The sequence below is a fragment of the Drosophila suzukii genome, chromosome 3 (assembly GCF_043229965.1).
Source record: "Drosophila suzukii chromosome 3, CBGP_Dsuzu_IsoJpt1.0, whole genome shotgun sequence".
Lineage (NCBI taxonomy): Eukaryota > Metazoa > Arthropoda > Insecta > Diptera > Drosophilidae > Drosophila > Drosophila suzukii.
The window spans coordinates 90,801,103-90,815,947 of record NC_092082.1 but is presented as its reverse complement, the minus strand read 5'-3'; the positions used below and the strand labels follow the sequence as shown (position 1 = coordinate 90,815,947).

The 14,845-nt window shown below is 47.1% G+C and overlaps 1 protein-coding gene across 3 annotated transcripts; it reads right to left on the bottom strand.

The window, feature by feature from the left end:
- Positions 1-2,519: 2,519 nt before the first annotated feature.
- Positions 2,520-14,844, bottom strand: Vps13B (vacuolar protein sorting 13B). Of its 3 annotated transcripts, none has more exons than XM_065866818.2 (14): positions 13,341-14,826; positions 11,938-13,285; positions 11,152-11,879; positions 10,893-11,091; positions 10,215-10,834; positions 8,286-10,156; positions 8,064-8,220; positions 7,778-7,999; positions 6,684-7,717; positions 6,270-6,629; positions 5,455-6,213; positions 4,915-5,399; positions 2,914-4,856; positions 2,520-2,857 (listed from the first exon to the last, which is right to left on the bottom strand). In XM_065866818.2, exons 1-14 carry the CDS (start codon positions 14,631-14,633, stop codon positions 2,642-2,644), a joined length of 11,235 nt encoding a protein of 3,744 aa, XP_065722890.2. In that variant the 5' UTR covers positions 14,634-14,826; the 3' UTR covers positions 2,520-2,641. The 3 variants fall into 3 exon arrangements, with proteins under 3 accessions (XP_065722890.2, XP_065722892.2, XP_065722893.1); XM_065866820.2 differs by lacking the exon at positions 13,341-14,826 and having other exon boundaries at positions 11,938-12,939; positions 12,998-13,130; XM_065866821.2 differs by lacking the exons at positions 2,520-2,857; positions 2,914-4,856; positions 4,915-5,399; ... (7 more) ...; positions 10,893-11,091; positions 11,152-11,879 and having other exon boundaries at positions 12,797-12,939; positions 12,998-13,285; positions 13,341-14,844.
- Between the last annotated feature and the right edge of the window lies 1 nt (position 14,845).

The window sequence follows — 14,845 nt, the reverse complement described above, 5'->3', positions numbered from 1 at the left end:
GTTTATTCAGCTATTCCATCCATATTATATTCGGCGTGTGAATGGGGATGGGGATGAGGATGCGGATGCGGATGAGGTGATGAGGAATGGCAACCAGGACAGGAGTGGCAGACACCCTTGCGAGTCTAGCAAACCCCAGCTCCGGCGACAGGGTGTAAGATGAATTTAAATATGAATAATCCAACTGCCTAGGGCTCCTGAATAAAGGTCTCTGAATCTGGATCCGAATCCAACGTATTTGAATGCACATGTGCCTGTGTCTATGCGAGCTATGCCCACCAGCCAACTTTCCCGCCTGGCGTATCAATTTTTTATCAGTAACCATTTTAGAGAAAATTGCATTTCATTTTTTTCGACTTTATTTTATGTGCCCCATGTAAGCACTTCCCCAAACCATCCGAGCATGAACAAATTTGCAACCCTCAACTCACTTAATTCCACGCCGTTTTATTCCTATAAGTTATGAATAATTCCGCGAAATGAAAATACCTGTCAGGATGGAGTTCAAGGGGCTTGCAGATTTATGAATGTTTCAAAAATATTTAAATATTTAAAATTTATTTCAGTTACTTACTCTAAGCCTATAGTAAGTTATACAAATATATGTATTACAGGGTATTTGTCAGCCTTTATAAATATGCTTATTCCAATATGCCTTTCCTTAGATCCCACGGAAGTGTGTATTTTAGTCTCCCGAGGATTGTTTTCACAATATTTACATTAGCGAAAGTCAGGCGACTTCCTACTTTGACCAGATATACTTAAATACTTGCTTTCCCATTTCCACATATATATTCTTTGAAAAGGTTTTGAGTACAGCCTCTTGTGATGGCGACAGGAACTTGCTAAAGGGTTTCCGCCACATGGGCGTATCCTCGGGGGGAGTACTCAAAGGGTGACAAGTTCCAGGAATCCATTTCTTCCAGTAAAAATCTTTGCGTAGAAATAGATTAATCCACAAAGCACTTCATCCAGAAATGTAAAATATTAAAATTTATAGTAACGTCAAGGTTCGGCAAAGTGCATTGGGTGCATAAAAAGCTATAATCTTTCGGTTCTTATTTTTATTTCGTTGAGTAATGGCATACTTTTGTGCTCTCAAGGCCCTCCCTTTTGATGGTGTATTAAAATCCACAAAATGGCAAGGCATAACATTTGTGGATTAGTTTTTAGCCAAGTAATGTCCACTAACAATTGGCTTATCTTAATGGCGCATGCTAACTTTGACCCCCTCTGCGGTGCCCCTGCTGCCAAGGCCGGGAACACAACAAAATGAAAGGAGAGGCCGCCATAATGCATCGGTTGATGGCCTTGTTGCCACCACTGCACACTGTGCGTATGCGTGATATGTGTGTTTTACGAAAGTTGGCGGGAAAGCCTTTTAAATGCAGGTCGTTAGCAGGGCCTCAATCAAAGCCAGATGGGTTATATTGGTCAGGGCTCATTAGCGGAGATCATCGGCTTCCGTGGGCGTGGAAACCACTTCCCGAAGAAGAAGTCACAGCCCACATTTGAGGGCAAATCGCAGGCCAACACAAAAAACCAAGGAGCACACATAATGCTAATGTGTGTCTGCCTACATAAATATGCGAGCTGAGACAAAAGGCGGAAGCGGACACAAAGGGCTCAACTTTAGGGCCAGGAACAGTAGAGTCGTTAAATGCCCACCTTTTATAAACATAAAACAATAGACGTACGTACATTTGGCCCACGGAAACGGTGTGCAAATCTGTGTGGCTACCAGCTAGGGCATGGCGATGGAGCCTTCCCCCCGAGACATGTCAAACACATAAAGAAGGCCAACGGGGATCCGGGGATCCGGGGGCCTCAATAAGCGACCTGCACGGGCAAACTTGCGGATGCGGTGAGCCGACCACCAACCACCCATAATTGAATCTTTGGGTCGCGCACTGGCGCACATACAAGGCCAAATCCCGGCTTCCAAACAGGAAGGATAGCAAAAGCACGCGAAAAAATTAGCTTCAAAACTGTATCTCACTTAGGCATCTTTCATATACCACTATATCTTGCAAATATAATATTAAGATGTTAATTTATCATATGTTAACATATGTTATCATTGCAATTAGATTCTTAATATTTAATATTAATTTTATCCTGCAAAACATAACAGTGTATTATAAATAGTAAGCTAGTTTTCTTTCACTGCAGTAACCGCCAGGCAAATTATATTTAACTCGAAAAATAAGAAGCACTTTGGTTCGACGGTTTTGCGGGCGACAGGTTAATTTTTACAAGTTTCTTCCAATTCCAAAGGCTTTGCCTTAGCTGGATTTATCTGGCCCTGATTAAAATGCTTCAGTGTTCTAGTTGTAAGTTTTAAGATCCAATATTGGCTTGTGGGCGGCTTTAGCCAAAAGCAATTGAAAAGGGATTTTGCGGAATAGGACAACACAAAATGAAACTGAATAAAGAAAATAGAATGTATCAATAAACATAAACGTATGCTATAAAATCCAGTTAACTATTCATAGTGAAAGCTCGAAAATGTCTCGTAATTTTTAATTTTTATTGCAAAAATGTAACAAAAAATGTCTTTTGATTTTTGGCATAAAATACACAGGATTCTAGGAATACTTTAGACTAATCCGAAAACGTACGCACAGATGCATATGTATCTTCAGTGTTGTATCCGACTAATGACCTTTAGATAGTGGATGAGGTGTTCCCCTATATTGGGCTTAATGTAGAAGATGCACTGCGATTGCCGCTGGATGCGGTCGTCGACATCCAGTTCATGCAGCTGGAGCAGATCGTTTAGCGAATCGTTGGCGATGCTTTGGAGTCGCGAGGCGTTCAGGAACTTCATGATGCGTTCATTGGTATAGTTGAGCTGCTAAAAGTATAGGTTTTTAATGTGATTGATTTAATACTTGCTGATTTACTACTTACCCCCTCTAGATCATCCCTCATCTCTGATTTCAGGCTCAAGTACAGTTTGGAGGGATCCTCGCGGTCCGCCACCACGTCCACCTTGGAAACGGGAGAAGCGAAGGCCAGGTCCTCGCTGTCCGACTGCATGATGGCCAATACTGACGAGGTTAGGAACAGTAAAGCTGGCCGCAGCTGCGTGCCGACCAGCAGGGTGATTTCACAGAAGAACAGCATCTGATCGTGACTCAACTCCTCGGGCAGATAACTCCAAATGCGATGGGAACTTCCATGCAGGGCGACGTTTCGCGTGAAGCTGGGCTCCACCTGCTGGGGCATGGCATTGAAGCCCACCGTATGCAGGACGCCCTGTCCCGTGAGGGCTAGCATTTCAGCTGCTCCACTTATGGGTTTCGTCAGGGCCCCCACAATACCCTTGGTCAGGCCAGCGATGACACCAACAGAACTCGTCGCCTCCAGGGTGTGATGGGCCAATCCGCCAACAGCACCGAGCAAACTAATGCCCAATCCAGTCAGACCTTGGGTCAGTCCATCGGCGAAGCCCTGGGGTCGAGCTCTGCGCCTGGCCTCGGTAAGTTCGATGTGCTCTGCATCCAGCGTCAGCCTGTCCAGATTCCGGGCCACTGAACCAGCCAGTTTGGTCACAGAATTGACGGTTCCCGCAGTCACATTGCGCAGCAGCGAGGCAGAACCTTGGGTCACTCCCACCAGGAAGCCCCAAGGTCCGCGGAAGAGACCCTGAACGGGCATGGAGACAAAGTCCCGAAGACCAGTGCTAAAGGAGCGCGCCAGCCCACTTGGGCTTCCTAAGATCTCCAGGGAACCAACGACCCAGCCGGCTCCGAAAATAGCTCCACTGAGATAATGGAGTCCCAGAGATTGTCCGAAGCGGAGGGGCACAGTAAGGATTTGTTGCCGCTCGTAGCGGGAAAAGGAGAGCGGAGAGTGATCTAAAGCTATGTAGAGCCTCGAGGATGTATGGACGGATAGCAGTAGACTCAGGGGCTCCACCGTAAAACTATTAAGACGCAAGGGTTCCGATATGTACAGGGACTGGGCCACAACTTGGTCGGGCAGAAGGGTCGTTCCGGCAGGCAGAAGGATTTTATCTTGTTCCACGGGCGGACTATATACACAATGGGACGGTTCACACTCTACCAGTGCTTCCAGCAGCTGATTCAGATAGGCATCTTCGATATACACCCGGAAGGCGGGTATCTGGCATCGAACATTCTGCAGCTGCATTTCATCTTGGTAGAACACAAATGTGAATAGCGAGACGGGAGAGCGCTGTGCCTGCTGCTTGTATACACAGTCCAAGTCGAACACCTGCGGCAAACTGCAGTTACGTCTATACAGTTTCTCTGCACAGAGCAGCACCGGAAAATCGTATTTCCCACTCGAGTACAACTGGTTATCCACCTGAAGGTTTGGCAATTGCAAGTTCAGTTCCCGCTGATCGTCGTCGTCGTCGTAGATTAGCATAGAGTCATCGGCATAGATATTGCACACCTCCGTCTTCAAATAATCACTTTCTCGGTTGTCCGTCTGTAGGCTGAACACAAAACTCTTGATGAAGATTTTGATTCTCGTCTGCCTTTTGGTTTCGCACTCCTCGCTGAAGTGGGCACACGCCACCATATCCGGCAAAGGATCTTTAAAGGAGTCCTTATCTTGCCCGAAGTTCTCATCAGATTCTGAAAGTCCCTGCTCTTGTAATGGCATCATAGCATTCTCAGGCTTTGTTAAGCGGGATCGCAAGTCCTTTACCGAAAACTCCAGCTGCTGAGCTATATAGTAGATGTTGAGGCGAATAGCTCGATGTTTGTCACAGACAACCACCTTCACATCACCGTGGTGGGGAACATGCAGGAATTTCTGCCATGACTTGTCAGTCCGAACGGGCTTTGACCAGGCGATCTTGTTTTTGGCACAGGGCTTATCTTAAAAAAAAAATATACCTTAACAAAATCTCACAAGAAAGCTTCAATAATTGCCCACCTTTATAAACAGCCAAGGATAAATTGCACATTGTGAATTCCACATCCGGAAAGTTGGCGTACATCTGCGGTGGGGTATAATAGCATTTGCTTTGAGGCAAGACCAACTGATTCCACTCAAAGTGCCTGCCCACGAACTCTGAATTCGTGCAGCTCACATTGCTGTTTTCCGAAGCACTCGTTTGGGCCACAATAAACTTGACATTCGTATTGTTGCTTATGACAATAGCAGGTGACGTGTCCCGGAATACGCCCAAATAATGAACATTGTCCTTTTCTATCAGGGTGATCATCAATGGAATGGACTCGTGGCCCGCCTGCAAACTGAAGCAGCGTCTGGTGAAGGGTATGGCCAAGGGAATGGGTATAGAGATCTCCCGATTACCACCGACACTGAAGCACACAAAATAAACGAATGCTGTATCACAGTTGTGCTTAGCCTTGTGGGCGTTGAGATCGTAGAAAACGTCCATTGCATTACCAATGCTACAAGAAAAGAGCAAGTTAACAACCTAATCCGAATATGATTATAGGTCCTTACCAGTTCTTGTTGGAATCCGCAGAAATAAGACTACGCGCGCTTTTGGCACTTGAATATGCTTCCACTTCATCTCGCGTGGATGTCTCCTTGTGATCCATGGCTAGAGGTAGGACATTCAGAACCACATCTGTAAAGTTGGTCAACACGAACTTTGATCGCAGTTTGAAGACTCGGCGACCGTCGTCTTCCTTCTTATATTCCAGTATCAGACGCATCACCTCGTCCCGCTCTACTATAACTATATCCACAAATGAATTGAACCGCAAATACATCGATCGCCCGGCGTTGTTGACCGTTTTTTGCGTAAAATCCTCCAAGCAAATCGGAGTTGAGGCGATCCATCCACTATCGCAGGGCACGTCAATTGTGAAAGCACTCATCAGCTTTGGCATCATTTCCAAACTGTTTGCCTTGAGTTCGATGCGTGCCTGCTGGTTGATCATAAAAATGCTCACGTCCAAGCCGGTTCCATTGATAAACATTCCCCAGGCAGACACCTCCAATCCCTGAGAGCACGAAAACTCCCTCGTCGCGTTTGTCCGGTACCTTACATCAAATGAATTTTTAAAATCCAATACGCGACTAACGCGCAATTCTTCCGGATCATTCAGTGGCCACTTGGGCTTCGCTGACTTGCCCAGCTTATGCAGCGCATTTTCAATGGTCCAAATGTTAGGATCGTAATAAAAGAACTTGTGCCAGTCCATTGTCCTCAACATGAGCGAATATTCATCTTTGGAGGAACCTCGTAAGACACCCCTGAAATTAGATTTGCATTTTAAATTGAATGGATCAAAACTAGTTTATGATCTTACGAGAAAGTGAATGCAACGTTGTGCTCTGTAGCATGGGTGGTGGCAGTGTTTAGGGCCCATCTACCTCCCTTGGCATCAAGAATGGAGCTCTCTCCGCTGATACTTTCAGTCGCCTGGACCTCGCAGCTGAGCATGTTGCATATCTCAAAGATCGGCCAAATGCAGACCAGTATCTTCTGGGGTTGAAAGTCCTCAGCCGGCTTCTCCATCACAATGTCCTCGCGCAAGATGCGCACCCAAATGCTGATGAACTGCTGGGCAGATTGCGTAGGCACCTTCACCAGCCAAGGCAAGTTATTGTTGGTCTTCAGTGGGATATCGCCAGTGCGACCCCTTCCAAGTCCAGCGGTCAACTTAAGCCTATAGAATCATAAATAGGATTTGAAGATCAATTTATAGGTATATACCACTTACCGCATGTTGATGTCTGCATTGCGCTTCACATTCTGGTAGTACGATGATCTTTCTTTGGACAGTATTAAATGCTCCGGTGGGTTGTTTTCTTCGTAGCTCATGGCCTCCTCTCTAAACTCTGTGATCAAATTAAATGGCACCATGCTAATCAACTCGATTTGCCCCTTAACCAAAATATATATCTGAGTGGCGGAAAGTTTTCCCAACTTGAGGGTTATACAGTATTCTCCCACTCGCAAATGATGAATCTTATGCTCGTCCTCGAACTTTAGTGCTATGTGTACGGAATCACTGGTCTCCACCAGACGGGTTTCGGGATTTGTTATGAAGAAAGTAAGTTCCTGTGCATGGATGCAGCTTCGGAAGTGATAGAGCTGCATTTCGCCAGAAGCCACCGGGATTTTCTCCACTGTGCCGGTTTGTCCAAAGCTAATGGGTGCCTGTATGCGGTTAACTATAACGCATTTGGGCATTAAGGCGTGTCGCAGCTCTTTCTGCTGCAGCACCTCCTGCCAGTGGTACTTGGAACTCAGTAAAGTATGGATCAGATAGGGTCCGCAGTTGAGCCTTAGCTTATCCACCAAGAAATTAGCTTGCACCAGAGGGCGGGGACAGTCGGTTAGTCTTACATAGCTTGTGAATTTCATGGGCTCTAGAACATCCAGCATGTTTAGAAATCCATAATCTAAGCACTTTACTCGAGTGCGCAACTCAGTCTGCAGACTAAAATCTTTCCTTGAATATATGGTCGAGTGCATCTGTAGGTCCTCCACATGCACAGTAAGAAATGTCTGGCTGATATTGGTGGTCTGCTTAAGGTTGTACTTATTTAGCTGATGTGGGAGCTCTCCGGAGTTATCCGGCTGGTTCAGGAAGTTCAACTCGATATCCTGGCAGCAGAGCAACAACTGCAGCTTGGGCACTTTTTCCGCCTTGAAGACGGTATCGATTCGCATGCAGCCCACTAGAACTTTGGGATGCAATATGAAATCGTTATTCTCGTCCACTTTAAAGTCAGACTGGAGGTACTCAATCTAAAACGGTAGTTAATAATTAGTTGTTATTTAATAATTATAGATTTATGGAAGACCCACCGATAGATCTTCATCCTCACTTCCCTCGAAGCATGTTCCATCCACAGAGATCAACGATTGCAATATAACCACCCTCCAAATAGTGGCACAAATCGGACGATCTGGGGGCATTAGTTGTTTGGTGGAGGTCTCCGAGAGCATAAAGTCGCAGTAATGCAGGAATGTTTCGTGATTTTCACTAAAGTACTCCATGCGACACCTGATATGTATGGGCCTGCTAACCTTTTTTATATGTATGTAGTAGTTAGTTAATTCATTTAAGTCCACTTTGTTTTAGACTACTTACTGGCATTGGCACCGGATATATGTGTATGCTCGTCATCTGGCGTGGCTGCGGATACCGCCAGCAGATGATGCCATAGTTTTTCTTGATGATCTGCACCTGGTAGGGCATGGGCAGTACGGACTCGGAGTTCAGATACACGAACTGAAAGGCGCCCGCTCTAAAATAATTTTAAAAAAACAGATCAGTAAAATATTAAAACCAAGTTTCTTTTAAATCTCCTACCTAAGATCATCCTGGTAAAATTCCGCATTTGATTTCAAGGGACGTTTCAGCCGCTCTATCGATTCGTGCGAGGGGGTACATTTAATCAGGTCACACGGAGAGACATTTTCCGGAGTGCCTAACACGGGACGACGGTGGATAAACTGCTGCCACTCCTGGTCAGCGTGTTCACGTACCCGATTCATTCCATCCCTCGCCTTTTGCAGCTGCAGAATGCTCAGAACCCCCGCGTCAACGTGCAGGTAATTCAGCTTTAGCGTGGCATTAATCAGCAGATCATCACACCACGGCTCACTGACCAAGTCCACCGACAAACGCATGAGCAAGGGATGAAGCAGCATCTTCCCTCCAGACTGCACATAGAAGGATCCAAGATTGGACCTTATAACGGCCTTTTGAGGACGAGTACTGAACTTAATGCGGGTGCTAAGATCGAGCCAAACAAAGCTGCACTTGTAGGTCCTTTCCTCATCGTAGAACTTGACAGTTATCCGATCGCAGGATAAGTGCAACCGATCCGCGTTGTAGCAATTCGTCTTCATCTGGCGCAGTTGAGATCCTTCGGGCACTGGTCGCTGGGTACGAACCGCGAAGCAGGGAGTCTCGTGGAGCACCGTGTAGATACGGATCACATCAGTGGCCAATTGCTTGATGCTGCTCTCACATATTCTCAACAGGATGGGTTTCCTTAGCTCCACATCGACTTCCTTCTGCTGGAGGCGGTCATACTGGGTCTTAATCGTGAGCAGGGGAGGTGGTATCCCAGAGCTTCCAAGTTGGCCAGGTAATGTATCAAATACAGATTCGTTAAACTGTTCCAAATGTTCTCCATCTTCAGCCTCAACAGTCGCAACGCTTATGTTTATATTGAAAACTGAGGCTTGTGTTATGGTTGCCTTGAGATTGTGAGTGGACATGAAGCTGGGCTGGGATACGGTAATGAGAAAGAGTGGTTTCATAACGGGCCTTTCCAGCTCCTCCAATTCCAGGACATCGTAGATTTTTAGTACGAATGTGCCGGCCACAAAGGATACGCTTCGGGGATAACTCGAGACACTCGGTTGACGTCCACTGCGATAAATCTCCTCCGACCCAAGCGATCTGGGGTTTCCTTTCATACGACTGCCCAGGTGGATTCCGGAGTCACTTTGGCAGGATCCGTAAAAGAAGTCACTACTGCCTCTTGCGTCCGCATAACTCGAGTTTGCACTCGTTTTTCGTAATTTTTCAGTCAGCTGCTTTTTAGATGGTTTCCTACTCAGATTTTCCTGACATGTTTTGAGAGCATTGGGATCATGGGGAAAGTACATCGAATTGTCCACGCTGCTGTATTTGGATACTTCTCCCAGTATTTTGTGCGATGTGACTTTTGGCAACTCTGCATTCCTCACACAGACCTGATCGATTATGCAGCTTAGTCGCTGTAGGCGCACAATGATGCAGCTAATCAAGCTGATTTGGTGTGTGTTCAAGGAAGCCACAAAATCGGTGACGCAATTGTACTCCACACTTTGCCCGCAGACCAGAAATCGATCGTAACTTATTGCCGGTGCATAGATCATAATGAAGTCAAAGTCTTTGAATATCTGCATGTGATCAAGTTCAGTGGATTGACTTTGGTTGTTCCACTCAAAGGCGGGATTGTCATGCTTGCTCGCCAAGCTCTTCTCAATGCGATACTTCTGGGTTTGATTCCAGTTACCGGTGGACAGGGATACCTTCCTAACACTAAGCTCATACTGACGATCCTCTACCAGGGCGCCCGGGGTACTAAGCATGTTGAGCTCCGCTGCTTTTTGGTAGACATCCGGACGCACAAGCTGACGCACTAGGGGATTTTCTAGACTCGGTGTTAGCTGAATGCCCTCTATCTGCAATATAAATATGATAAATCATCTAAACATTAGTAGAATCTATTGCAGTACTAACTCTTAGCAGTAAGACACTGCAACTCTTTCTGCCTGTAGATAGAGGAAGGTAGACATAGATTCCCTTGCTGTTTAGGTGCACCATTGGCAGATCTTGAACCGTTGTTATCTGGCTGGTAACTGGTGCACAGGCTGTGTTTACGGGCTGTGCGGATTCGGAACTTCCCAAAATTTCCAGAACCTCGCATATGGGAACCATAAACTCGGTTATTTGGTCCAAGCTCAACACCATTTCAATCGGTTGCACCTCGATCAGCACCTCGGAGATGGTGTGCTGTTTGTTGTGCGGATTTCTCGCCCCAATCTTTGCATACAGATCCTGAAGACTGACAGTGGTTATCACCACACTGATTAAGGGTAGATTTGTGCTATCGCCCAACATTTTTATGTGAAAGTCTTCAATCTTTTCCCATTCTTGATGCTTCTCCTCGTAGTAGTTAAGGCCAAAGTTTTCTATTTTGGTGGTGATCTTGGTAAAGTCACTGTGCTTATCAATATTCAATAGTAAATCCTCCAGAACCATGACGATTTTACTGTGCTGCGAGTCGTTGGAGTTTTCCATTTCAAAGCTGATTCGAGGAATAGTCCATTGACAGAAAAACACAATAGAGTTTTTGGGAGCTAAGCGAAATAAGTGCATTGTAATAGATTTATATAATTAATAATATTTGTTTCTTACCACTTTTCACTTGGGGTGCTTCGAAGTTGGGATCTAGCTCCAGAAACTCCTTTATCGCTGGATAGTTTTGTGCACTGCCTGTGTAGACTTCCAGTCGGGGCTTTAATTTAGCTGTCTGCCATTTAGAAGGAGGTTCGTCCGGGTTCATCGAACAGTACATCTTGGAAAGAATCAAGTAGTGCTCATGTAACAATTTCACCTGGAAAGTAGATGAATTAAATAAATAAATAATAAAAGTTCCCCTAGCCATTTCTCTTACCCTCTGAGCAAATATATTGATGGCCGACATGTCCACATGCACATTTATTGAGTAAGTATTTTGCTCAGTCGAGTCCGGAGACTTTGCTTTCTTCTCCTGATCGTTTGCTCCTCCGACTTTTCTTGCGTCGACTTTTTCGGATATTTTGTGAGATAGGGCCAAAGTAATAGTGGTCCTAACTGGAGCCACAATCATCTCTGTGACATCAGCTTTGCGGTAGCACACATTAAACTCGTTTAGGTCAAAGACCCAGTTGAAAAGCTCCGTGTTGTTGGCCACCGGAATAACTGCTCTGATGTTTCCTCGCTGAATAGCCTCGCAGTTGCCGGATTTTACTTTCATGTGGGGCAGTCGAATGGATGTATACTCTACATCCGTCTCCGCAGGGGATTTCCGCGTCATTACCTCGCATACATCAATCTTGGCCTGAGCAATCTCCACCAGAACCACCATGTTGGTCAGCCGTTTCACGAGGTCCGAGGCGTCGAAACTACTTGGCTGAGGCTTACTGGACACGGGTATGTTTACAGGCTCTACCTGGGTGTGTCTCTCATCCCGTTCTGAGCTCAGATGCACTGTCTCCTCGGGAACCGAGATCTTTCGACTATTGTTTCTGCTGATTCGTCGTGGTTGATAATCATTTAAGGCCATCGCAGAGGCGGAAATAGTGGAATAATTCGAAACAGATTGGGTAAGAGGTGGCTCCGACTCCGATTCCGTTTCTAATTCTGTAAACAAGATAGTTTTATAATACCGCAAAACCTGATAGCTAGATGTACCACATACCCTTCTCTTTTGGTTTTTTCTTTCCACTAAGATCCGAAAAGTTTAGAAACTGCAGCAGATAGATGTCCGTGGTGATGCGAAATGGTTCCAGCCAAAGGCACATTACTGTGCCGGGCATCTTTTCCAGCTTCGCATTGGCCTCCTCCAGGGGGAATTGAAGCTGCACCTCCAACCACTTATTGTTCGCGTTCTTCGATGTAGACAGCACTACATTTCGTACATTCATCTTGGTGTGGACGGCATCGGTGTGAATACCTTGGAGTGAGCCCACGGCAGCCAAATGGGTGTGGTACTTGTGGTAACTCAGCCCCAGTTTGGTGCCCACGCTTTGCAGTTTGATTACATCCGAATGGGCGTGGGCATGGGCTACAATGTGGGCCAGATCGCAGAGATCCGGACCATTAAAACTCGAGATCAGCGGTAGTAAACGCTTGGCGATGATCACCTCACGCTTGGAGAACTCTAATGTTATGATCTCCGACTTGATTTCGGACGTCTCTAGAGCCGCTTCATTCTGACGCCAGAGTTGAGGTGCCAGCAGGCGGTTCCAGTTTACCTGCATCCGTGGAATGTTCAAAAGCTTGGCCCGGCCATTATCCGGGGTTGTGTTAAGAATCATCAGCGCCAAGTTCTTTATGTTGAAGTTATAGCAGTTGTAGCAGGCATTGACCACCTCCCGAGGTTTATCCTGCAGATGAGTGATCAGTTGGACCAGGCGAAGGGGGTTTACTGGACCACACATTGTGCCCTCGACTAGAGAGATCTTCAGCTGCAGATATGGCAAGAGGGATTGCTTGACTGTGGTTGTCAGCTGGTGTTGATTGATTGCAGAATATTCTTCTTGCTGCTGGCGGGGATACAACTGGAGCACTATATTCCGCAACTCAATTTTGTAGTTGCACGTGGGCACGAGTCCCATCAGATACTCCAAATCCGGTATGGTCATATCGGCATTCCTGTTCTCCGGCTCGGGCGCACTGCGATCCTCAGCTTTTACCGATTCTGAATGATATCCCGGGTAATCGTAAGGACGAATTAAATCGCTAATTACATTTTTAACCTGCGCAAATGACTGTGAAAAGTGGAAGGTGATTCCGGCGGACAGGAGGCGATACTGGATGCGAAGTCCCAGGTCTCTCAGCTGGCTCTCCGCCACCGGATGGCTGGTTGGCCTAGGCACCCGGTGCTCGATAATATCGAAGGCCAGTACAGGACTGCGGTACAGCATATACTCATCCGTGTTCCTGGCCACGTAGTCCTCGTAGTTGTAGCTGCACCAGGAGCGATCCGCAAACATGTAGTTCTCGTCAAACAGACTCTTGTCGATGAAGGAGCGCTCTTCCTGGAACTGTGGAAAGTGGATATTAAGTAGTGAGCACAATAAATTATTTTGATATACTTACTTCCTGGGTATTTACCAGATTGCGGTCTACGGGATCTTCGCTGCGGTAAGCGCCCAATGGCTCCATGCACATGCTGGAAAGGCCCGCTTTCACGTTGGCCCAATCGCACTCCTTTAGCAGCGTCCGTTCGTAATAGAGTCCGCCTAGACTGATCCGCAGGATGGGGGTATAGCGTATCCGCTTGATGCCACCCATGCTCTGGTCGGTGAAGTACTCAGAGTTTTTGAACTGGAAATTCAGCTCCTCGGCGTATATGCCCAAATCGAAGGCGTGACCGACAGGAGCATCACAGGAGGAGGAGGGAGCCTGGGGATCGAAGCTGGGCAACAGGTTCCACGCCCACCAAAACACGCTTTGACCAGTGGGTTCCGCGCCGTCCTGCGCCTCGTTGCCCTCGGCTACTGCCTCCCCCTCCTCCAGATTCTGGCGATCCTCCTCGCTCGCGGCTGGCTTTAGTTCAATCAGCATTTTCACCAGTCTCATTACCATGGGGAATTGCAGAGATGACACATTGATGTCCAGGGCCTTGGTGAAGACTCCTATGCGTGTGGTGCTCGAAGTGCTCACAGTATTGGCGTTGTACTTTCGGAGCACCCGACACTCCAGAGTGCAGCGGTAGAGCACCGGCTCCTGACACACTTCAATCCTGCCAGCCGTGTTCCGCTTGTCCAGGCAGATGGTCAGATCGGAGACCTGAAGTAACTTGCGCATGACCACGGACACCGGGTGGATGTCCACCATGGTGGGCTTCCAGTTCTCGCCGGCAGAGCTGAAGTTCAGGGTCTGCACATTCATGGAGACCACGATGTCGTCCTCCACATACTTCAAGATGATGTTGTGGCACTGCAGGCTGATATTGTTGATGATCTTGTTGACCACGCTGGAGGAGCTGGCCGCTCCGGGGCTCTTGGGCTGCTGCTGCTGATCCGGCTGCTCCACGGAGGCTCGCTTGGAATTCCTTCGCTGCTCCTGCTGAAAGGAGGCCCGGCGCTGCTTGCTCTCGCTATCCGGCAACTTGGCCACGAACTCGATGGTGTTAATGACGATCTTCACCGGCTCGGACATTAGCTTCGTCCAGGGCACCTGTATGCTCAGTTCGTGAATGTGGCCCGAAACCAGCTCCACGGGGAGATTGAGCTCCTCCTCGAGTACCTCCAGGCGCAGGTCCAGGTTCTGGAAGGCCACCTCGCCCTCCCACAGCGACACCTGGGCATCCTCGTCGCGAAAATTCTTCACGTACTTGGCCACGTAGCTCAGCAGAATGGGAGTGATGTAGGACTCCAGTTTGAACATGGTGTGGCTCTGTTCCGGAGGCTCAGGCCTCGAATCCCGCGCTCTTGGCTGCTGCTGACTCAATTGGAACTCTTCATTTACTGCGTTGCCGGCGTTTTACTAGAATTTACATGCTGTGGATTTTGTTACGATTGTTGGCCGAAAATGTTTTTTAACAAAAAAAACATAGCCACAGAATTTTTGATTGTTTACGTTTCAGCCCCGGCAATCTG